Genomic DNA, 25840 nt, shown 5'->3' on the forward strand with positions numbered 1-25840 from the left:
CATCCCACACTGTCTGTCTCTGTGTTGGGAACAAGACACTCCTAGCTTTAGCTTCAGAAAGTGAAAGAAAGGGAACAGCTTTCTACAGACAAAAAATGCAGGAAGGCTTCAAAATAGACAAGACATTTCACCTAGGTCTCAAAAGATGAACAGCAATTTGTCAATTGGAAAAGAAATTCCAGGCAGTTGGAATAGCATCCAGCCAAGCACGGAACAACAGGAAAGCCAACTGGCCACATGGACAGTGTTGTAGGAGGACAGATTCCATCAAACAAACTGGCAGGATGCAGCTCTCCCACACATCAGAAACATAAATGTTATTGGTCAGAATTGCCGTTCAAGTAACACACAGCAGAGCAGCCTGAACACTCACACACTCACAATGAGTGCAGTGGAGGATGGAAAGACCTACGGTCTGTGGAACTGCAGAGGGCAAGCAAGGCCTGTGTTCAGGTCTCACGGACACCACCCCTATGGGAAGAGCTTTCTAAATGTGGGACCACTCTGACCTCCATCTAGTCCTCCTGTGTGCTCAACAGAACACTGTTGGAGAGGCAGTGTTATTCCAATTATAGATGAGAAAATGGAGGCTTAGATTCATGTCTGCAACTCCACAGAGTAAGTGAGAGAGATTCTTTTGAGCCTAAGTCTGAATGACTTCACAGTTAACAATAACTCACTGAAAATCAGGATGAAAAAGCCACTGCCAAGGGGTTTCTGGCTATCTTTGTCATAGGGCTTTGTTTTAGGAATACTAAAATTATCTGAAGATCCACACAGACACACTCAAATGATTTCTGGCAAAAGTCCAAATCCAACAACAACAACAAAAAACCGATCTTTTAAAAGCCACTGACTTGCAAATGATAGAATAATTGTACATATATAGACAGAAATAAACCTTAACTCAGGAGGATCATGGACTCAAACACAAAATCTAAAACCACCCCAAAGCTGATTGTTAAAGTCATGCAGTTAAGTGTTTTATATAGACTCGTAATCCCAGCACTCAAGAGACAAAGGCAGGAAGAGTGCAGTTCCAGGTCAGCCTGGGCTACACAGTGAGACCTGTCTCAAAAACTAAACATACAACAGCAACAAAAAACGCTTTAAAAAGATGTCTGCATTTGGGCTGTGTGCAGTACAAGTGTAATGGTGAGGACATAGGGTAGACACTAAGCACCATGCTGAGTGTTGTTCCAGCCTTATCTCACTTAACCCTTTAAGACTCCTGGTCTTAGAGACAAATGAGCCAGAGAGCTTGGGAATCTATCTGCTCAGCCCTAGAGCCTCAGTGTTGCCCTGCCGCCTGCTCCACGACTGCACTCGCCTTGCACAGCCCCACCGAAAAGGGAATTATTTGGCACACAAAACCACAAAAGAAGACTTTTTTTTCTCTTTCTTGTGCAAAATGGACCTTGTCTGTTTGATTTTGAGATAGGGCCTCCCTATGTAGCTCAGGCTGGTTTGCAACCCGCTATGTAGCCAAGGCTATCCTCCTATCTCTGCCTTTCTAGTGTTGTGATACCAGGCACACACCACCATGCATGGCCACAAAATGGGCATCTATGGGTATGTGGACACTGTGACTCTATATGGGAGCCAGTGGAACCGGGAGCCACCTGTAGTAACTTGCTTTTCTTTCCCCTCCTTGGATAAGTGTCTGGGCAAAGAGGCTAGAAGCACATTCTTAACCTGGAAGTAGAAGGGTGAGGTGAGCCCATGCACTCTGACCACTCTTTACATCTCAGTTTCACAACGACTAGTGTGGACCATGATCCACAAAGGCCCAAGACTCCAAACACACACCTTCCTGTCCACTGGCACAATGGAAGCTTCAGATTAGAGGGTGTGCCACGGATGTGTTATTGCAAATGCAAAGTGACTGCCTGTTCCATGAGCATTCCTGCTGTCCCCTCAAGAAAACATTAGCAAGCAAAACCACTGGTCAACGGGCTACCAGCTGCCCACAGGGGAGGGGCAAGCTGACTGAGGGGTTTCAGTACACATGTCTCACTCTTCAGCACCTGCCCCCACCTGTCTTCTGAAGCCATGCTGGCAAAGAGGCTGCAGCAACTGCCCATGTGCAAGGACTCCTCCCTGGAGAACACCACCACTATAGCCACTGGAACTGTGCAGGTAGGGAAGGGTTAAAGTGTGTCCTGGCCATGGCTCTCTGTTATGATCACTTTGAAAAGCCGCGGGGTTTACAGGAAGAGTGAGGATGCCGCCTTGTTCCCAGCCAACATTTGGTTCCAATTACCGTGAATAATCTCCTTCCTCCCTTTCCCCAGCCCCCACCCTGTTTCTACTTTTTCCACACTTTATATTAAAAATACATCAAACCATTTCTTCCTTTTTAATATTTTCCTTAAGCTTCTTCCACTCAGCTTTTTGGACTCACTGACTTTTCTGGTTATTTGTTATTGAGGGAGCAGAGAGGATTAGGCTCCTTGAATGACATCAGTCAAGAGCAGAACCAGGAGTGAAAAGCACCTTAGACACAAGAACTGAGCCAGGGAAGCTTTGTAGCCCAAATGTACTGAGAAAAGGGCCTCTTGGACCCTTTACTTTCCTGGCTTTCTGTCCCCAACAAAGCACCCTTACCATGCTATATCTGAAGATGGGGTCTTTTTTTTTTTTTCTAATCCTGCCATCACTAAAACTAAGAGGGAACTCACAGGAGAGCTATAAGCATAGTCCAGAAGAATGGCTGGAAAGCCCAACATAGGCGAGGGTGAGCAGGGTGGGCTTTGGTTTTCCTGACTGGGGATCTCTCTGGGGGCCAGTTTCACAGTAGCTATAAACTGTCCAAGTGAATAAATCACTGGATGTAATAATCCCCTCCTGTACTTTATGCTATACATATACTTTCCTGCACAGACATATGTACAATGAGTCAGCGCAGTCACCAGTTGGATACAACTTAACAGTAGGATGGCAAGATGAGTTATGATATACCCATACTTTGATACTTTAGCAAACTTCAGTGTGGCTACTGCTTCCATTGTGTACATGATACAGTTATATGTATGGTAACAGTGTAGCTAAGAACATCGATGTTTCAGGCTATAAAAAATAAGAAAAATACACACATGACTCTTCCTGGCCCCTTTGTTTGCAGCCCTATGCAAAATGTCCAGAACTAGACAAATCACAACATGTTCCAAGCCAGACTTGGGGAAGAGACTTAGTGAAATCTCTGGAAGTGCAGACAGGATGGCAGAGAAGTAGCTTAATGAGAGAAGACACCACTTTGAGGCCCAGTGTTTCAAGGACACAGCTATGATAACAATGTCAGCGAACACTGAGCAGACAGAACATTTTACCTTAAGTCTACTGCAGAGAAGAGAAAGCTGTGTGTGTGTGTGTGTGTGTGTGTGTGTGTGTGTATCACACAGGAGCAGTAAACAAACTTACGCGTACTTAGATAAGGGGTTTTAGACAGCATCCAAAACAAAAATTAGAAACTAAACAAATAACAAGGCAAATGAGAGAAGAAGCAACAAGTTCAGAGTAGTTCTGGAGGGCGGAGCTTCAAGGTGGGTAGCACTGGGGAGGGAAGGGCCAAGTGATTTCACTACAAATCACACAGAATTACTCATCCTCTGGGTTAAAGTAAACAATTGTTTGTTTGTTTGTTTGTTTTGAGACAGGGTCTCACACTGTAGCTAAGGGTATCCTGGAGCATACTATGTAGCCTGGGGAGGCTGTGAACCTGCAGCAATTCCTCTGCCTCAGTCTCCTCAGAATACTTAACTTTCAAAAGTAGGCAGTGGAATTATCATGGGATATCCTTAATGAACCCGACCCACCGATACTCATTTTCTGTGCAATCCTCTCTCACACTGAACTGACTGGCCCGTGTAAACAACAGAACCAACACAAACACTCAAACAAGTAGAAGAACACATGACAAAAGTTTCATGACTTTGGAGCTGACAACAGTTTCTCAGATATGACTCTAGGGTCACATACAAAAGAAAAAAAGAAAACCAGACAAACTGTTATTTCATCAAACTAAAAATGTTTACGTATAAAAGATTATATTGTTGACTGCCTCAGTGGTTAAGAGCACTTGCTGCTCTTGCTGATGATCTGAGTCTGGTTCCCATCACACAGCAACTAACACTGTAACTCCAGTTCCAGAGGATCTGATGCCCTCTTCTACCTTCCGCAGGCACTGCATGCACAAGTACATACATGCTGGCAAATAACCATACTCATAAAATAAAATAAAATAAAAAAATACATTTTTTTAACCTCTGCCTGTCCTGGAACTCACTATGTAGACCAGGCTGGCCTCAAATTCACAGACAGCCATCAGCCTCTGCCTCCCCAGGTCAGGGATTAAAGATGTGCACCACCACCTCTGAATAAATAAATCTTAACAAAAATTATACTGTTCAAAGGGGAAGGTGGCAATCCATGGAACTCTAGTAAGGGATTAATACACAAAATAGGGAACAATAAATCAAACTGATTTTAAAGTGGGCAAAGGAGGTAAAGACACGCAATGGCTAGCACACACATGACAATGCTCAATACACTAAATCACCAGGGAAATGAAATAAAAACTACAAGATACCAACTCATACCCATTAGGATGGTTATCATCACAAGACAAAATCACAAGCTGCTGAGGATAAGGAGAACAAGGAACATGCACATCACTGTGGGCCTATGAACCCACTGTGGGCTTATGACCCTACTGTGGGCCTATGACCCTGCTGTGGGCCTATGACCCTGCTGTGGGCCTATGACCCTGCTGTGGGCCTATGACCCTGCTGTGGGCCTATGACCCTGCTGTGGGCCTATGACCCTGCTGTGGGCCTATGATGTTATTGTGGGACTATAAACCCACTGTGGGACTATGACCCACTGCGGAATTATGAATCTACTGTGGGACTATGAGCCAGCACAGTGGCTATCAAAAACAGGATAGCAGGGCCTCAAAATGCCACTGCCTGTTCTTTTATAGAAAAAGCCACATGGTGGGTTTCACCAGGGCTGGAGGAAGGCCCAGGGGTCCAGGAAGAGCCCCAGGTAGCTTGTAGAAGGATATGGCACAGTAAGATGGTAGCAGTAAGGCTGAGGAGGGGCAGTGAGTGACCTTGTCTTTTCCTTGAGCACACTCACTACCTGGTGTGTCCCATCAAAGGTGAGGTTTGGTTGTTCCATTCCTGCACAGAAGCCGATCCATGCTACCTAAAAGACCAGACTCAAGGCATCTGTCACCACTGGGGAACATAATGGCTTCTTCAATCATATGAGATTCTTGTCACCACATGCAGGGCCTATGGTGGAAACGATGAGAGTGTTCAGCAGAGCCCCACACCTTCCATGTAGAGTGCACAGTCAACACTTGCCTGGAAGCTACTGTTGATGGCCAGAACTGATGGCTGCTAGACTTCTAAGGCCATACTACCCTGAACACACCTAATTTCATCTAATAACCGCTACACCACCATTACCAATGTTACCAGGACCACCTTGGATGCCATCTCTGACATCAATAGCCAAAGGCACCTGACTTCTGGGAAGAGAGAGTACTTGTTAAGTGGTTCTATCAGACCACCTCGTAAAAGACCCTAACCAGAGCATCCTGGCTCTGACTGTGGCCATCAGATAGTGCTTTTTTTTTTAAATTTTATTTAAAGATTTATTTATTTATTTATTATGTATACAACATTCTGCTTCCATGTATATCTGCACACCAGAAGAGGGCACCAGATCTCATAATGGATGGTTGTGAGCCACCATGTGGTTGCTGGGAATTGAACTCAGGACCTCTGGAAGAGCAGTCAGTGCTCTTAACCTCTGAGCCATCTCTCCAGCCCCCAGACAGTGCTTTTATATAAGAAAAAAAATCCGTAAGTATTACATGAACCAGTAATTTCACTGCTAGGTATTTCCCAAATGATCAGAAGCAGGGACACAAAAGGAAACTAACACAGCTGTGTCCCTCCACATCTACTCGCAACACCCAAAAGGAAGAAACGTCCCAAACACAGACCCACTCATTTGACACTGTTATTTACAAGGAAGAACCTTAAAGGTGTAACGCTGAGTGAATAAACTGGTCATCCAAACACTGTAGAAATTCTATCATTCTCTAGAGCAGTCAAATTAGTAAAACAGCAAGCAGACCAGGAGTTCTAAGGGTGGAGAATGAGGAAGCTCTAATGACAGCTTCCAGTTTTGAAGAATGAAAAGAACTGTGGCTACAATTGATGGTGACAGTTACACAGTATGACTAGACACTTAAGAATGGCTAAAATACCAAATACTGCCGGGCTTGGTGGTGCACATCTTTAATCCCAGCACTCAGGAAGCAGAGGCAGGCAGATCTCTGTAAATTCAAGGCCAGTCTGGTCTACAGGGTGGCTTCCAGGACAGCCAGGGCTGCTACACAGAGAAACCCCCGTTTTTTTTGTTTTTTGTTTTTGTTTTTTTTTAAAGATTTTATTTATTTATTATGTATACAGTCTTCTGCCTGCATGCCAGCAGAGGGCACCAGATCTCATTCAAGGTGGTTGTGAGCCACCATGTGGTTGCTGGGAATTGAACTCAGGACCTCTGGAAGAACAGGCAGTGCTCTTAACCGCTGAGCCATCTCTCCAGCCCCGAAACCCTATCTTAAAACAAACAATCCACCCTTCACCCCCACAAATATTACATTCTTTTACCACACCAAAAAATGTTAAAGGTAATTTCATGTTATATCTATTTGTAACAATGATAACTAATTACATATAAGGGGGAATGTCTAACTCCCATGGGTAGGTCATGGAAGCCCCGGTGGCTTTACCTTACTCTGTTGAATCATCCTTCTGAGGAAGCCAATACTCGTCATAAGTTGAACAAAAAACCCTGTGGGAAAGCCCAGGTGATGAGATGCTGGGGCCTCCTGTCCACAGCAACAGTAGCATAAACTCTACCCCTAGGAGAGTGAGCCATCCAGAAAGGAACAGTGAAACAGACATGGATCCTCCAGCCCCAGGGAAGCATCAGCTGACTGTAACCTTCTGGCTGCATCCTCATTACTGTGTCACAGGAGAACCTGAGCCAGAACCACTTGGCCAAGCTGTTCCTCAACTCCCCACCCACAGAAATGGAAACAAACAAATGTTTATTGTTTTAGAGTCACTTGGAAAGGAAAAAGAAACATCTTAAAGGCACTGTCACATTGCAGTGGCATGCTATCCTACGGGGTACAATTTAAGAGTTCAGTAATGCTACTGGCTAAAGCCTTAGGGAGGGGCTCTCAGCAGCTCTGGATTCAGCAACCTCACAAGTGTGTGATGTTTGATCAGCATTTAAAATATATTTAAGCTATTTTTTTTCTTTTGGTGCTCATGGCGGAACCCAAAGCCTCACATATGCTCTTCTCACTCAGCCACGGTCCCAGGTCCCTAACTACACATTTCACTACCGTGTTACAGCTGTGTTTATCACACAAAACGCCTAGCTGGTTGGCTCTTGTGGCATAGGGTGGGGCTGGGTATGTTTGTAATATTTATGAAAAGAAGTATGACCTCAAGTTTTACCAAATATAGAATGTACATTTATTAGGATCTGAAGTCACTTTGCCTGTGTGCACAGTGGAGCTGCACCAGGGCAGTCCACAAGCCTCATTGTCAAGATGCTTGGTCTGGAAGGCTGGACCAGGGAGGGAACAGCACAGCTCTTGCACATGCTGGTGGCCTAAGGTCTGCTTTCCTCTAGAGGCCACTCCAGGAACTCACAGGTTAAGGGCAGTTTTCATCTTTTAATCTCTTCAGTTGTGTTGATCAGAGTCCAGTTATGGGGATGTGTGAGGCAAATACAGAGAAGGGAGGAAATTGCCGCTACAGCTGGGCTTTGGCCAGCTGTGCAGAAAGGTACATTACTAGACAAAGCCCTACCTCCTGTTCAAAGCCAGCAGGCTGATTGACAATTCCGGCTAAAGGCCACAGTCCTGACATGATCTACATAAAGAAAAAATTATTTTTAAAATGTCATGGTGGAAGTTATGGAATCAACCGTGTGCTCAACAACAAAAGGGTGGATGAAGAAAATGTGATAGGAGTTTTATTTAGCCATAAAGAACAACCATTTAACTATGTATGTGTTCCACACACACATGAACACACACAGACACACTTACAAGCTCTCACACACTTATGTACACACTCATGCACACACATACACACATTTTCACATACATATATACACATTTTCATAAACTCACATACACTCACCCCTACATACACACACACACACACACACACACACACACACACACACACACACACTCACATACTCGAGACAGGAAAGAAGATAAACCAGGGGAATGAAGGAGGGGATATGGGAGAGCAGCCTGTGTGCACTGAGGGGCAAACACGTGTAAAAATCGAATGACATATGAATAAAAATGCTATAATGAGCCCCATCATTTTGTATGCTAACTAAAAAAAGTTAAAAACAACAAAATTATGTCATTTTCAGAAAAAAAGGATGGAACACTTATTGTGTTAAGTAAAATAAGCCAGGCTTGGATAAATATCATGTGTTTCTCTCATATATAGAAAACCAAGATTTAAGAATGGTAGAAGGAGAGCCACTTGGGGAAAGGAAGGGACCAGGGATGCACAGACAGAAAAGGGCAGGAGGGATCAGACACGCTACACAAAGCACATGATGCAGGTGTATGAACACATCATAATGAAATCTATTATTTGGTATTGTGAATACATCAATGAGAAACGAAGAAAAAAGTGATGGTAGCTTAGAGATGTAGTTTAGTGGTGGAGTGCTTGCTCGCCTGGCATGCTCTGATCCTCTTTCAATACCCCTTCCAATCAAGTATCCAATTAAGGCAGGCATAGTAACACACACCCACAACCCCAGAAGGCTGGTAAATTCAAAGCATGCCCAGACTATGTGGGGAGACAGTGTCTAAAATGGGATAGAGAGACAAGGCGGGGGGGGGGGAGGGAAAGAGACAGAGAGGAGATAGTGACTTCTTGTGGTACAGAGAAAAGTTGGGTAGGAAGTTGTTTAGATGAAGTGTAGGTTATGACTCTGGATGTACATGTCTGAACTCATTCAGCATACACTGAATTAATGGCGATATCATAACCCCACAGGAGGTGTAAAGGGAAAGTATAAAAATCTAACTATAGCATGGCAGAAATGCTACAGCTGCAGGTAAGTAGGCGGTCTCTGCCTGCAAGGAAAATAGAAGGCACAGGGAATAAACATCTGAACTGGGTTGATTCTAGATGATAAAAGTTTGCCAGACAGGAATGGGAAAAAAAGAAAAATGGTTGTGTGAAGTAACAGTGAACAATTGCCGACTTCTTCATTTGATGTTAGTTTAAAGATGATGGTCTAACTAATTCCAGAGCTTTCCCTCTCATGCTCACCCTGCTTCACCTTGTATAGGAAGCTCCCCACATACTCCAGGAAGGTTCTTTCATGCCTTCCGGATGCCACACAACTCTACCATTTTCACTTGGGGAAAAGCAAATCATCCTGCAAATTCTGCCCTGGTTCAGTGGAGGGTGGTACAGTTTGCTCAGCCAGGCCCCTCTACCCTGTTTCTGGAGCTCTTCACAGCATCACTATTTCCTACCAACAGGACTAACCATTCCGTAAGGCAGGGACTCCTCCTATGGCCTTTGTATACCTAGAGCCTGTCATGGGATGCTTCTTGCAGGTGAGTGAATTGTACCTTTCCATCTGAAGAGTCTACACTGCAGCTGAAGAAAGGAAATCTGCAATCATGGGCTCTTTGAGGGGTTATTAGCAGCCCTGGGGTTATTAACCGCCTACTTACCTGCAGCTGTAGCATTTCTGCCATGCTATAGTTAGATTTTTATGCTTTCCCTTTACACCTCCTGTGGGGTTATGATATCGCCATTAATTCAGTGTATGCTGAATGAGTTCAGACATGTACATCCAGAGTCATAACCTACACTTATCACATAACCGGCCTTATCACTCTGCAGGTCTGAGAACTCATATCGTCTCCTAACTCGAGTCCCACACTGTAACACCCACATACAGTGTAGACAGAGGGCATTGGGATGTTAGTGATGCTTCCTGTTTACTGGGCACATAGTCAATGTTATACTAAGCATATTGTTCTCATTTTCTCTGCAGAGAAAGTGATCTTATAGACAAGAAAATTAGCTTCAAAGAACTTGTCCTGGTGAAATAAGTGGATAAAAAGAGTACTCCAATTGGCTTATTTCTAAAATACATGGCCTCAAGCACTAGGTCATAATGTTTTAATGCGAGACTTCAGTATTTCAAAACAAAAGAATCCAAAATTACTCAACCCAGACTATAGTTGGGTTATATATATAGTGCTAAAAATAATACACTTATTTATCTCTTTTTTTCTTAAGGCTATGCTTCAAGGTAATACTGTCTGTCTCTCTCAGTGTGTACGTGCTTACGTGTGTGTGTGTGTGTGTGTGTGTGTGTGTGTGTGTGTGTGCATGTGTGCCTGTGTGTATGCGTGTGCGTGTGCACACATGTGCCTGTGTGTCTATGCCTATGTGTGTGCCCGCCTGTGTGTGTGTGCCTATGTGTATGTGTGTGCCTATATGTGTATGTGCGTGTCTCTCTGTGTATGTGTGTGTGTGCATGTATGCCTGTGTGTGTATGCTCGTGTGCGCACGCGCATGCATGCCTATGTGTGTCTCCGTGTGTGTGTGCATGCCTCTGTGTATGTGTGTCTGTATGTGTGTGTGCATGCCTCTGTGTGTGTGTGCATGCCTCTGTGTGCACGTGTATGTGCATGCGTGTGTACTGTTAAGATGCACTGAACAGGACAATCTTGAAAGGGAGTGCAGCCTTTCTGAATGAAAGGTCAGATTCAGAGAAAGGAAGACATCAAGGAAAGGGATGCCACGAGAAGAGTGTCACTGGGATTTGGTGAAAATCTGATAGAAGAGTCAGGGCATGAGAAGAAAGGAGAGACAGAGCTACTGATGAAGGTGTGCTGCTTGAAGGTGTGTGGAAGAATGAGTATCCAAGTGCCCAGGTGAACACTATGGGACACGGGTGATCACACCGAAGAGGTTTTGCCAGAAGGGCAATCCCAGCTGAACCTCAGAGCCTGGGAGGTAACTACACTGCTCAAAGAACCAATGGCTTTGTTCTGGTGGAAGCTTCATCCCGGCCCCTGGCATCCATATACCCTGGAGAGGCTTATCGGGGTGCAGAAACTTTCAGAGTTAAAAGAGGGAATTTAGCTGGGTTCAACAGGAAAAGGGGAGGCTGTAGAAAACAATGACTTCACAGGCCTGAGGAGGAGCTGGCAGATTGACTGTAGGAGAGTGATGACAGGAAGTACCTGGAATGGCGCACTCCAGGCTTTTAAACACTTGCCAGGCTAACCTAGTAACTCTAGACTGCTAGTGACTCAGCTCGGGGAGATTAGTCTGTACATCAGCAGCATAAACAGACGGCTGCTTTATGGCGATACACTCCACCAGAACTGGGAACACCTGAAGTTGGCGGTGCTTTACAGCTAAAAGCACATTCCAGAATAGGATCTCTTCAGAACCTTTAGGAGCCCCATCACTTTGTCTGTGGCACATTTAGGCTTACATTTTGTCTAGTGATTTGCCCATGTTAGGAAGTGCCAGGTGGATCTGAGCCTGGCACCAAGGTCTTCTCAACTTCTGCTCCAGGGATCTTTGGATAGATACAGCCTTTCCCTTTAACAAAATCTATCTCAGGAGAAGAAAAACAAAGGCATAAACACTTGGTAACTCTACCAGAGAACATATACTGAACTCCACAAGAGTGGAATCCAGGGGCAGAAGGACAGCTGAAAGGGCTTTAAGTGGCTGAAGCCTGGGCAGAGAGAGAGAGCTAGCTCAGTAGGAGACCAGGCAGAGAACACAGTGTGGACTGCACCTGGGCTCTTGGAACCTACTCCATCCCTGTCCCTAGCACAGTTGCGGCTACCAGTTAACAAACATCTACTGCTGGCATTGAGGAGCCAGGAGTAACAAGAAATTTCTTCCAGGGCCACTGCAGTTAGGGTTACTTGCTGGAGACATGAGGGAGTAACATCTGAGCTTCTGGGAAAAGGACCAGTTCTAATCTCAAGAGCGACAGCCCAGTCGATCCGATCTGAGAAATGCAGAACCTCCAGGGTGCCAGACCTAGGAAGGTCCTGCTTCTCTTGCAGCAGGTGGTAAGAACAGGACAGCCAAAAGAGAGGGTGGGGCACTCTGGGCTATTTCTCAGCAGAAGAGTAGTTAAATGGTAAAGCCAAGTGGGTGTGTTTAGCTCTGAACTCCACAATTTCATACTTAACCCTCCCAACATATGTCTAAGCTCTGTTGTGTATACTATGCACATATCATAAAGAAATATGTGACATGGGACCATGGAGAGCCGGCTAAGTGCTGAAACAGCATACCTGGCAGCTGCTAAAACAAAACTTCAAAGATCTGGCTTCTTTGGAAAGCCATCAGGCAAGACCCCACCCATTCCCCCTACTAGCCACAGCTTCCCTGGGAGCCAGTACACGTAACCACTTCCGCATGTTTGGCTTGGTTCCCTAGGGCTGGAGTAGCTTTAGAAGCCCTGTCAGGACTGCCAGCCAAGCAGGTGGGGAGTGGGGTGAGGCAGTGGGGTGAAAGGGAAGTAAGACCTCCCCCAGTATATAGCCATGCTCTGCTCTGAAAACAAAGTGCTAATACTCTGAAACCTCTTCTTGTCAGGTGGCCCAGCTCCGGATTGGCTAGGCACTAGTAACACAGAAGCTCTAGCCTTTAGAGATTTCCAAGGCTTTAGCATCGGCTCCTCCCAGTACCACAAATTACTTCAAGAACAGCATTTGCGGTAAATTGCTAGAGTTAAACAAGAGGGTCTCAAGTCTACAGAAGATCCTAAGAGGATAATCAAGAATATACCTTTCTTTGAGTTTCATTTCTTTTCTAAACTGACTAGTTTGGGACCTTTATTAGTTTCAGGGTCTGTGCTGCCCCAAATAGAAACCATAAGCTACATGTGACTTTTAAACTTTGATTTACTGCTAATGAGACTGTGAAATTAAACTTTTTTTTTTTTTTTTTTTTTTTTTTTTTTTTTTTTGAGCAAGGGTCTTATGTAGCTCAGGTTAGTATTTAACTAGCCATTTAGTGGATGATGACCTTGAACTTTATGTACCCTTGATTTAAGTATCCAAACAAGTGTAGCTTATGACTGACATCCTTGGGCATCCACTGAACTTCACCTAGCACTTTGGTGGGGCTCTGTTTGGAGACAAGGACTTGGCTGGCCTCCGCCCTCCCAAAGCTTTCACTCTAACACTGTCAGCAAGGCAAGCACACAAACTAGCACTATACAAGGAAGGTCACAGTGCTGCATGTTCCGAGCAGATCTGTGGGGGCTAGAGAGACGGCTCACTGGTCAAGAACATACGCTGTACTTTCAGCAGACCCAAGTTTAGATTTCAGCACCTGCATCAGGCTGCAGTCTCTCTCTCTCTCTCTCTCTCTCTCTCTCTCTCTCTCTCTCTCTCTCTCTCTCTCCCTCCCTCCCTCCTTCTGCCCCCTCCCCCCTCACACACACACACACATAATCTCTTTAAAAAGAGCAGAGGTGTGGTGACCTGACAGTATGAATTCCCTCTCCATTAGTCACTCAAATAGGGGAGGCCAGAAAGCTTATGTAACAAAGGACAATGGAGAGAGAAGCACCTAGAATCAGAGGCAAACAATTCAGCATATGCTACAACTTGTGGTCAATGAGCATGGGAGAGGCTAGGGATGGAGGGTGAGCACAGATGGCAGGCCACTCTCAGGCACCTGCTGGAAATGGCTTTTAAGATTCCTGCATGCTGTACTGAACGGGAGTAGGCTGACAAGAGGCAAGGAGGCTGCCCGGCCCCATCTCCCCACTCTGCCTCCATCCTCAGACTGGACAAGACCTCTTGCTTGTAGCCAGTTTGATTTCAGTTCCTATCACTTAGGTGTCAATGTGTTTGACTAATGCATGATTTCAAGTAGAAACACTGTATCTTAGCCAAACTAGTTCCCACTCACTGTTTTTCTCAAACACTGGCCCCCTTTGCACATCTCCCCCCACGCCCCCTGTTCTTCACTGATCTGTATGCTGGTCACAGCCTGGGACTGGGTGGAAGTCCTTGCTTTCTTTCCTCTAGCACCTTATCTGTATTGGGAAGCACCCTGGCCTTAAGTGCCCCCTCTAATCGCCTGCTCTGAATTTTATGTGGGAAAAAAAAAAAAAAAAAAAAACCAAATAGGCATATAGACTACTGACCCTAGGCCACCTTGCCAGTCTGTCAACTCTAGCTGAGAGAACAGAAGTATGTATCGTATTTGTCTGATGGTTCATAGATCCCACAGTCAGGTGCCAAGGAAATCCCTTGGGTTCTCAACTCCCACCTACCTTTCTATATTCAGCTCACAGCTTTCCATGAAGTTTTGGCTAGCTTTGTTTAGCCAGTGTAAATACTCTGTCCTCTGAACTTTGAGTACAGTGCTATTTATCAATAAGGCAGGTATTCTTTTATAGTACTTGCATTAATGATGTGTCACTAATTTTCCTCCCTAAGGACAGGGGCTTTGTCTAGCACATGCTTCAGGGCACAGGGGTAGGGCACATTACTATAACAACTGTCAGATGAACTATCACAATCATTTTCCAAGATGGAACACTACTTATCACCAGTCGTGTCCCGTCCCATCCCCATCCCCCCCCCCCCGCCCCCCCCCAGGTATTTCCATGTACCTGGGGAAGAAGGTTAAGAGAAGTTCATGGCACTTGTCCTTCAACAGTGAGTGATGCTTTCAGGCAGCCTCAAGAGAATGGGGTCCACTAGCAACAGTGCAGTGGAGCTTCCCAGCCCACTTTCTTTGGTGTAATCTGGCTAGACATCATGCACTGGTTACACCATTCAGGGAATCCTAGATGGTTGTGCAGGAAAGCCTGCTTTCTCCCGTAAACTCTTCCAAACCACGGTCACAGCACTGAGATGTAACCATATTTCCCTCTTATCATAGGAAGATATAAAAAAGAACCAGGGTAAATGGCATGTTGATTATTGGCTTTGAAGGCTAATTAATACCATCTTAACTATCATGAAAGTTGTAAATTGTAAATCATGTTTTTCCTACCCCTGAAGCATACAGATGGCTACACTGGGACAGCTCTGCTATGACTTACCATGCATGCTGAGTGGTGAATTTTTAAACTGGAAGTTTTCCCATACCCTCTTTTGTCCACTACAAGCCTTGCATGTTATCTCCTCAAGAATGCAGACTCCATATTTAAGCAACTTGCTAAAGTCTAGCTTCTTTAATGGTTCATAAGCAATATGAGGACACTTAGTTCATAATAAATACAACTGTAAGCCTTAGTATCATGTCCAGAACTGCTGCTTTCCCTGCCCTGGTACTGAAGGACACCACACATTGACTTTACAGAAGGGTCGAAAGGATGTAGAGCAGGAAATGCTGATTCCAACTGCCCCAGCTTCATAGCTCTGTCCGTGAAGGGAGGGAACTGAGAGCTCCCAAGAACCTATTTGATGAGCCAGCAGGATGGAGGCTGTGTGTTTTCAGGTGTTATGGTTCTACTGGTGGCATTCAGTAAACACAGGTGCAAGGAGTTTTCCTTTAAGCCCCTTTGTTGTCTAAAGCACTGACTACTTAGCTGTGCTTGCTCAGGAGCAGGCTTGTGGTCTTCAGCAGAAGCAAGGGCAGAGGTAGAAGAGCTCCTCAGTCAAGGGTCAGGAAAGGCACTCTGCCTTCCTTCCAAATGTGTTAGGTCAGTGCTGGGTAAGGACTCAAAATGGATCACCAGTGTTTCTCTAGACGAGAAATAAGAGGCAAAGATACAGTGTTCCCTCCCTGCTGTAATTCCTCCCAGGCTCTTTCAGGGCTGGTAAAACAGTTGACATGAAGGGCTAAGAAGATAATAGTGGGGGTAGTAGCAACAACGCGAGAGGAATTAGACAGAACAACAGAACTATAAATGCAGTGACCTGAATGCTGCACTGGCCTCTGTCTATAAGGGTTGGTCAACTTCAGACCAAAAATAGTTTTTAACTGAGTCTGTCCTGAACACAAACACATTTTACCACAATGACAAATAATTCCCTAATAATAATATGGCTATCTACATACATGATGTCAGGTATTACAAGTAATCCAGAGACAAAGCGTGTGTGTGTGTGTGTGTGTGTGTGTGTGTGTGTGTGTGTTATATGCAGACACTCTATCTTGTCATACGGGGACCACAGCACCTGAGACTTTGCTATCTGCAGGAGTCCTCTAACTTCTCTTTCAAGGGTTCTGAGGGATAACTATAATTTTCCGATTCTACTCAGGCTCATTCAGCTTCACATATGAAACTGCCATTTACGACTCTAAAAACTAAAATAAGCATCAATTTCAGGTAACTGGAAAATTACAAAGTAAAAAGTTACATGAGATAGGACTGTGTGTCTAACAATGCAAGCACACACACACACACACACACACACACACACACACGAGCGCGAGAGCATACTCTGTGAAATTGGGAAGCAGTTTATCTTCACTAATTTGGGTGGGGTTGGGAAATACAACAAACTGGAGAAATTGACAGTGACAACTCATAGCAATCTGTATTGCATTTTTGACTTACAGATGAGAAGGAGCCATTTCTTTTTCTTCAGAGGTTACACCCCAAGTTCCCAAATATCCTTCGCTCTGGCATGATGTTTAGCCAGCTGTGAGGGACACATCTCCTGGGTTAACCAACATCCCCTCAACTGCTCTGCTGGTGAGTAAGGAGCTGAAGGCTGTGACAGGTCGGAACTGCCTTGGGTACATATCTGTACCCGGAGAGGTTATGTTGTTGGGGCACAGAAGCAGGGCAGCTTCAGGGAGATAGGCAGACCTTTGCTAGTCCTGTGCTGGGGAGATGTCAGTGTGGGAGTTCTCAGGAGGATGAAGGTCAGGTAAAGTTTGTTTTATGGGAAAGAAAGAAAGGAGAATAAGTAGTGAAATATCACTTCTGCAGAGCTCCAACATGAAAGAGCTGTTTTGTTAGCCTTCCCCTACCCCCCTCCCCCAAGTGGTTTCTTTCTGTGATTGTGCTCTTTGGCTAAACATTGTTGTTTATATAACAGGATGAAGTACAAAATTATAAGCTCCAAACTCCTCCAGAGAAAGGCTCTCCCAAAGCTCGACCCCCAGGATGGATGGAAAATATGAGTGTTTGCTGGCTGGAACACTGAGCTGCAGTGGAAATTTCAACATTCAGAAGATAGCAGAGAGGAAGGGCGCTGTGCTTCAACAGAGTTCAGTGAAGGCAGAGCTGCTTGGTCCCTCCCTGAGATCGCCCATCCTCTGGAAGACTGCCTCTGGATAATCTAGCTCAGGTGTTGCACAGGGCAGTGGCTGGCGCTATCTGGACCGGCCCAGGACTGAGTGCTGTAGCAACCTCTTACCTTGGGCAATTCTTGGTGTTGGCCTGTCTGTATTGCCCTATGTTGGTCATCTGTATCTTCCCATCCCCCCATCCCCCCTCTCTGGAACTCAGAGTTTTCAAGAACTTATGCCTAAACCAGGCATTATACTCTGCTGGCTGCTTCCATAAACAACTCCATTTAATTTTTAACAATTACCAAGACAAGGCATTATTATTATTCACATTTTTAAAAAAGTAGTAAGGATTTGAGATAAAGCTCAGTGGTAGAGTGCTTGGCTAGCATGCACAAAGATGTAGGTCCAACCGCCATTAACACACACACACACACACACACACACACACACATACACACACACACACAGAGAGAGAGAGAGAGACAGAGAGAGCTGTAGCTAACTAAGTTATCCAAGGCTACAAACCCATTCGGGCAAATCCATGTCTGTCAGACCCTCAGCTTCTCTGACTTCTCTCTCTCGCCACAACCTTCCCTGCAGAGGGATTTGGGGCCCATTTCCTATTGAGTTGACATGAATAGCTTCTGTGGAATAGAGAGCTCTCTTTTAAACCTTCACATGGACTTTTCATGTTTTTTAAACTGTAGTGAAAAGCACTCAATTTTATATTTCTCATCTATTTTCATGTGTGCACTCAGGAGTGTTAAATACATTCACATTGCTCTACAACAGATCCTAGAACATTTTCACTTTGCAACACTGAAACTCTGGATCCATGAAACCCCGACTGCTCCTCTCCGTTTGCCCCAGCCCTTTGGAACCAACTACATTCTATCTCTAGGGCCCCGATTGCTTTGGCTAGAGCACACGTTTGCCCCTTTGTGATTGGCTCATCTTGGTGCACTGGCTTCAAGGATCTGCCATGCTGAAACACTAGTGTGTGAGAGAAATAAAGTCCAACCTGTTCTTCATGCTCTTTCCAATTGCCTGTGCCATAAAATGCAGGCACTCCTATGTGCTGCCTAGCACCACTCTCTAATCATCCCAGGTGTATATATAACCCTTCTCATATCAGACGTTAACTTCTTGGAGATCAAATACCACATATCTTTTAATCCCTGCCTACCCACAAACCCTCTACTAAGAACATGGGCCACATAGCCTGGAGATCAGGGGCTATTCTTTGATACAGACTGCTCCATTCCAGCATGTAGCAAAATGCCTGACACAGAAAATGCACAGGACATACCATGAAAAGAAATGAACAAACCAAATGTTGCTAACAACTGACTAAGAATAAAAAGTTGTTAAGTCAGAGGCCTGTCTCTCCAACACTATTTGGGAGAAGTAATTTAAACAAAGGGAGAAAAGTATTAGCTAATCTGGAATCAGAACCTCTGAAAAACTTACTCTAACGATTACACACAGCAGGATACCAGGCTCTTTCTGATTGGCTATTGAATAGAGGATGGGGCGGGGAGTGGAGTGTGTGGGGGAGCAGGATAACAAAGAATGTCTTCAATTGCCATGATTCCCATTCTCTGGTAGAAAGCAAAGCTCAGAAACACAGATGCTTACTTGAGAGTTAGGGCTGACCAAGCTGAGCATCCCATGCCCACAACGTCTAAGAAGTAGGAATAAACTCTGCTTGTATTCTTCTGTCAAATCTCCTTCCTTTAACATCGAGGAACAGACAAATCCCCAGGATGTGTGTGTGTGTGAGCGAAAAAGCCAGAGACGGATAAAAATAATTCAATGACAAATGCTGGAAAAACACACAAAGGCGCAGAAGCCAGACATTCGTGGGATTCCCTGACAGCTCGACCCACAAAGAAGGGCTGGTCTGGAAAAAACAGGGCCTCAGGTTCCTGCCAAGATGTCTGAGGCCCTGTCCTTCCCAAATCACTCCAAGCAGCAGCCAAAACTTTGTGGTAACCCTTCCAGGTCTCCCAGAAGGACTCACAAAGAGAAATGCACCCCAAACCCATCAGGTGTTCCTCACCTAGAAATTCTCTCTGGTGATGTGGTCCAGCTCCATGGAAAGCTCGCAGCAGAGAGGAGACACTTGCATAGGGAATCTCAGCCTCTAATGGCTCCCTCCTGAAGACAGGTAACCAAAAAGCCAACCTTGCTCACTAGCTAAGGAAAAGCCAAAGCCATGTACCAACATCTAGAGACCAGAGACAAGGTGTGACGAAAAGGTCATAACCACGTGACACTGGCAACCAGGCTTCCTGTTGGTTAAGTCTAATGTGGTACCTGCATCCCAGAGTCCTGCTGGGTAATTCACACTGGCCTGCTTGAGGCCTGCCTCAGGCTTCTGCACATCTGACTGCATTTGGCTCTAACAAGTTCTCTCTTCTGGAGAATGGCCTGCAATTAATCTCACTTATTACCTCTGAAAAGTAACAACAGAGGAGTGGCGGGCCAAGTCCAACTCCAGAGTGTCTAGGGAACTGCAAGCTACATGGCCAGGTCTCAGACTGTCTGGGCAAGTTGTGGGCTCTTTGCCTTCTTCTCCCACAACAAAGCCTGAGCAGGGACTCCAGACAGACCAAAGGAACCAGGGGATTTGAGGCGCTGGGCTGAGCTCACACTGACCCAATGGGAGACGACAGCCCTGAGGCTACATTTGGAGCAGTTTCCAAGAGCGAGGGAGGAATAAGGTTGTCTGGTGAAAGCTTGTGTGATCCATAAAACAGAGAACAATGGCAACGTGGGGAAATGAGGAGTAACACTATCTGTGAGTTCTTGTGAGTCACCGTTTATTCATCCCTGTGGCTACCAAGTCTCCAAATTCTCCGACACGCTGATGAAAGTACAGCCAGCACGGGGAGTCTCTTTACATCTCAGCTTTGCTGGGCAGCCTAGTTTACTGAATTAGCACACTGTATCAGCCTGGAATCTACTGCTGCTATCACAGAAGCTAGTGAGAGTACCTTTTATTTACTTAGCTCCCACTTCCAAGGAGATCAAAGGCAATCCAAAAGCTCTCAAAACAGACCAGTTTATATGTAAGTATGCTTACCCTATAAAAAGATTAAATGACTAGCTTAGGGTCGCTTAGTGTCAAAACCAGTAATAAAACTCACATCTCTAAGCTACGAATCCCATATTCATTAAGCTTAGTCACTTCTTACTACAAAGAAGGAACCAGAGACTAAGTCAATATCCAAAAATACCCACTTCACAGTGACTTACCATGTGAAAATGGAAATCAGGACTCAGGACTGTGTAGAACGCCTCTGGCTGGGACCTCAGAATTCACTTAGCACTGCTCTTGGGTGGCTGCTCCTGGAATTCCACGTGGAACTAGAATACCCAAGTTGAGCCCCCAGCTGTCCTAGCAACCAGAGGTTACCAAGGAGCCACAGAAGACATTCCAGGGCTCCTTGGACTTCACTAGAACCTGGCAACTGGCCTTTCTGATGAAAGAAAAGCAAGTAGAGCTGTTGTAGACAGCTAAGTCAAGAAGGAAAGCTGAAGGGACTTCATGGAGGCTGCATTCTGGCTGCAGAGGCCCTGAGGCCACTGCAGGGCTCACAGGCTGGGAGAAAGTCAAAGGAAACTAGCTCTTGGCTTTGACTCTGACACATCCCGCCATCTTTCCTCTTATTTCTAACAGGTGTTGCCAAGAGAAAGCTCTACAGCCAGCCAGATTTTTTAAAAAAAGTTCCCTCCTCCAAATATGCAAAGTGTAAAAAAAAAAAAAAGTCTACTCCAAATGTATACTCTGACACCTTATTTACAGTATGGACAGTGCAGGTTGCTGTCACCCAGCTAGAGTAGCAGAGCGCATCATCAATGCATCCCACAGGAATGGCTCTGCAGTGTCATGAAAACGTAATCCTTGCAAACATCAGAAGAAACAGAGCTTCTTTTAATGACTTCGTTTCAGGAATGTGGTTACTCCGTAGATTGGAAAGCAGACAACAGACTTCCCTGTAGAAAGGACTGTGTGTGGGCGCCCTGTCTCAAAAGTGCTGCAGCCCAGCTGCTTGTCTCCAACTCTTCTCACCCTCAGCTGAGATGGCGCTCTCAACCCCAACCACAATGACGATGGGAATAGGAGACACCATTCCAGGGTATGATGTAATGTGCTCATGTTCATGTCACTTCCTAGGCATGGTTTCTGGTTTCCAAATTAGCTCCTTAAATACTAACTCTGACACCACTAGAAACTTCAACAGTTAGGTAGTTCCTCTCTCCCCAGGTCTTTGATTTTTTTCCTTCTCAAGCTTCCAGCAAAACTGCACACACAGAAGAGGCAGTAGCAGGAACCACCGGCACTGGGGTGGGGGGTAGGGTGGGATGGAGATAGGATAGGTGGGGGACACACAACTCCCTGGGACACCTGACAGCTTCATGTCAAGTGAAGAGGACCCCCATAGAATGAATGTTCCACTCACTCTTAACAACCTCGTCTCTTCACTGCTCATCTGACTGAGGGACAGATGCTGCTGAGTCCCTACTCAATAATCACTACAGCAAGATGGACCAGATCACTCTCTCATCCAGGAAATTTCATGTAGACAAGGAGTTCAGTGTAAAACACACACACACACACACACACACACACACACACACACACACACACACACACACCACCTATGTTACAGTTTGTTGTTGTCCTAATATTGTTCTTTTAAAAAAATTATTAGACGGGAGTTTTGGTGCCGCACCCCTTTAATCCCAGCACTCAGGAGTTCCAGGTCAGCCAGACATAGACCTTGTCTCAAAATCAAAGCAAAACAACTTCAAGTTGTATGGGTAGGGAGGTGGGGAGGATATGAGGGAGGGAAAAGAATATGACCAAAATACATTGTATGAAAAAAAAGCAATAGAGGGGGAAAACACAAATCAAAATAACAAGACATATTAATTATTACCGTGTGTCTGTGCACATGCCACGGCCCCCATGCTGAGATCAGAGGATGACAACCTGGAATGGCTCGTCTCCACAGCAGTTTCTGTGGGTTACGATCAGGTGGTCGGGCTTGTGAGGCAAGCACACCCCCAAGCATTTTCTGTGTCAGGTTGAGGCTTTCCTACACATATCCTTTCTTTGTCTCTTATGACATGGCCATACTTAAAGACTGAGAACTAGGTATTTCGTATTTGGGAACCTATTTCTTATTATATCTTTTTTTTCATTAAGGGATTGTTAAAATATAGAAAGAGACCACCATTTAACACAGTGCTTTCTTTTTAGTTTAGAACTTCCTCTATATCCAGAATCATTTGGATTTCATCCCCTACCACTTCTTTTCAACTACATAAAGGAACAATCTCTCAAGTCAACATTATTGGAGGAGGCTTAATTATGTAACTCTAATTATGGCTGGCACTTAATTATGTAACCTGGCTTTTGAAAACATAAGAGACAAAGCAGAGTTTAAAGCACCCGGATGAAGCACCATGTAGTGTGAGGTATAAAAAAGAGGAGCAGGGGACGAGCACAGAGTGGCAAAGCTCAGACGGAAGAGTGTTCAATGGAAGCAAGGATAAACAGAGCAATTTTCCTAAATATCAGGAACTTTCTCGGCATGAAAACAACCTTACAGGTTAAAGTAGGCCGTTTGGCTCAGGGCTACAGGATGTGGACAGGCAGAGAAAAGGCAGAGCTCTCTGCGACACCATCACACTTGGAACCAGTCCTGTGAAACCCAAATGCCCAAATGCACCAGGACCTTCACTCACCTGCTTCCAGGGGGGCTGGAGTGGTTCTCAGGAGTGTGGAGGTCTGGCTGGATAGACCAGGTTGGGCCACTAGGACTGATGACAGGTCGAAGGGTAGGGGGTGTTGAAGCACTGCTTCTGTTTATGACACTGCTGGCCAAATTCAGGTTTGCCACCTAGAAAGGAGGGGGCAGAAATAACTTGATTTTATAAAGTTTTAGAAAAGTATCGTGAAAAACATATGGGAGCAATCACAGTCTGAGAGACTGACTCATCTGGGCTGAAAGCAGTGGCTGCGACCAAGGCACAGAGCACAGACTGGCTTCTGTGCACAGAAAGCTGAGGGGGGGAACCGGCAGTGTCTGTGAGCTCTAGCAAGCAAGCGCTCGTTCTGCCCCTGCTCTGTGGACAGCACTGGGATGAGCCAAACAGTGTCCAATGTTCTAGATGCTTAAAAAAGCTTTAGTTGTAGATAATAATAGTAATAAATATTATACAATGAACTCAATCATTTAGAAAAGCCCAGAAAGTCCATTAAAATGGGTATTAATGTATAAATAATTTACAAAGATGGAATGTGACGAGCCACTTTTAACATTTTGAACTAGTTTCCACTTGGAAGTGAAAATTAGTTTTTAAAAATGTAAACTGCAAAGAAATGCAAGTTGTAAGATAAAACTGTCACAATGCTATATAGTAAAAAAGTGTCCAGGGCCTGGAGAGATGGCTCAGCCGTTAGGAGCACTGGCTGCTCTTACAGATGACCTAGGTTCAATTCCCAGCACCCACATGGTGGCTCACCACTGCCTGTAACTAGAGTTCCAGGAGATCTGATACCTTCACAGCGTCATGCATACAGGCAAAATACCAATGTACATAAAAGTAAAAATAAATAAACCATTAAAAAAAAGCCTAATAATGGCAAGGGGAAGATTAGACAGGCACTTATATTACTTGTGTGACTACAAGTTGAGAGAACTTTTCTAGATATCAATTTAGTGATGATACTAAGGCACACTAGAATATTGTCCACTCTGATGTTTGCTTCTAGACCAATTCAAAGAATGCCTCAGGTGACGGATGACAGTGACCATTACAACAGCGGTTGATATTTATTAGAATTCAGGAAGAAACAAGATTTATGAAGAGTGTGTCACACACATCTCATGCAAGTTCAGAGTGAGGTCATCTGTACAGTGCCCATCGGAATCTTCATTTTGCACAGAAGGAAACAGTGAGGATTGCATTGAGGCCTCAGGATAAACAGCACAACTAGGGTTCAAGGACCGGAGCCCCTCAGTCTTGCTTTATACCATACACTACAGAGAACATGTACTTAAAAGCAAGCACTGTTTTTTTTAACAGTGAAATAGGACAAGGTATAAATGGCTAACAAGAGGGTTACACTTTGCTCCATCCATGTAAGAGGATATTACTTATTCATTAAAGTTTTTCAGAAACACTTGATCTAGGAATATGACAATTGCTCAAGAAAAAAAAATCACACTAATAAAGAAAAATCACAATGTTAAATCTCAAACATAAACAGACATGTGGGTAAACCTCTCAAAAGCTGGGAAGAAAACTCCAACACACAGCATCTACTTTAGCACGGCAATAGCACTTTTTTTTCTTGTGCTTCTGTGTATTCTCCATATGTACTGAATTATTTAATGAGCCAGAGCATTTTTTTTTTCAAAGTTGTTAGGTTCACTGCAGCGGTGAGGTACTCAGTGTCACACCTGGGCAGTGGCAAAAGATGAGGAAAGAGAAGGGTGCCTAGGAAAGCACCTCAGACCAGGAGATGCTGAGATGCTGAGAGGGAAAACCCAATGCACAAGCTGCCCGTATCTTAGGTCATCAGGCAAGGGAAGCAAACTGAAGGGAAATGCTTGCCTATAAAACATCTGAAGTACCCAAATAACCTTGACATTTACAAATGAAAGAATTCACATTTTAAAATTATCTGAAATCATGAAAACAGAAAAGTCATTTTTAGCACCAGTGTAGTGTTTCCTCCCTAGTTATAGAAGTTCCTAAGTGAAAACAGCCCAGACCAGTGTCTTCTCACCAATGACTCAAACTACTTTTCTTGGACAGAAAGCTGTTTTCCATAGGTCGGGAGCAGTCTCTGGCGACTGTGAGGCTGGAGTGTGGGGCATTGTGGCTCTGCTCTCCAGGGTGGGCCATGCTTCAGAAGAGGCCTAGGGAGCTAATCATGACTCTTAACTTCTGCTCTGCTGTCTGTAGGTACCAGGGACAGAGGAAAGGCACATGGTGACTAAAGGACACGAAAGATATTGTTGAAAATTATGGGGGTGCCTCTTCTCTGGACCCTAGTTTTTTGAAGTACTCTGTCTTACTTTTTTCTATACCCTACAGGTAGCAGGGGGCAGCTTCTGAGACAGTGACACCAGTTCCAGTAGGAGTGGAGAATATATTCTTAAGAAACACCAACTCCACTCCTGTCTGTGCTGTTAAACACCAGGTGTTTTAAATTAATTTAACATGATCTTGTAGGCTGTAACAATATCATAGTGTGAGTGTCACTGTAATAAGTAAGAGCTGAACTGAAAACCTGGGGTAGCGAGCTGGTTCAGTGGGTAAGAGCGCTCTCTGCTCTTCTAGAAGATCAAGGTTCAGCTCTTAGCAAGGACGAACAGTGGCTCAAACTGTTCAAACAGTGGCTACTGGTAACTCCAGCTCCAGAGAATCCAATGCTCTCTGCTGGCCTCTGCAGATACATACCC

The 25840-nt window shown here is 44.8% G+C and overlaps 1 protein-coding gene across 20 annotated transcripts in view; it reads right to left on the reverse strand.

Moving 5' to 3' along the window:
- The window catches only part of Ttll5 (tubulin tyrosine ligase like 5), a 237788-nt gene that overhangs the window by 77636 nt on the left and 134312 nt on the right, over positions 1 to 25840 (reverse strand). For all 20 annotated transcript variants that reach the window (XM_027418555.2, XM_027418564.2, XM_027418563.2 and 17 more), the window contains one exon: positions 23112 to 23266. In XM_027418555.2, the coding sequence (XP_027274356.1) occupies positions 23112 to 23266 (155 nt within the window). The remainder of the gene's footprint in view (positions 1 to 23111; positions 23267 to 25840) is intronic.

This window comes from Cricetulus griseus, chromosome 5 (genome assembly GCF_003668045.3).
Source record: "Cricetulus griseus strain 17A/GY chromosome 5, alternate assembly CriGri-PICRH-1.0, whole genome shotgun sequence".
NCBI lineage: Eukaryota > Metazoa > Chordata > Mammalia > Rodentia > Cricetidae > Cricetulus > Cricetulus griseus.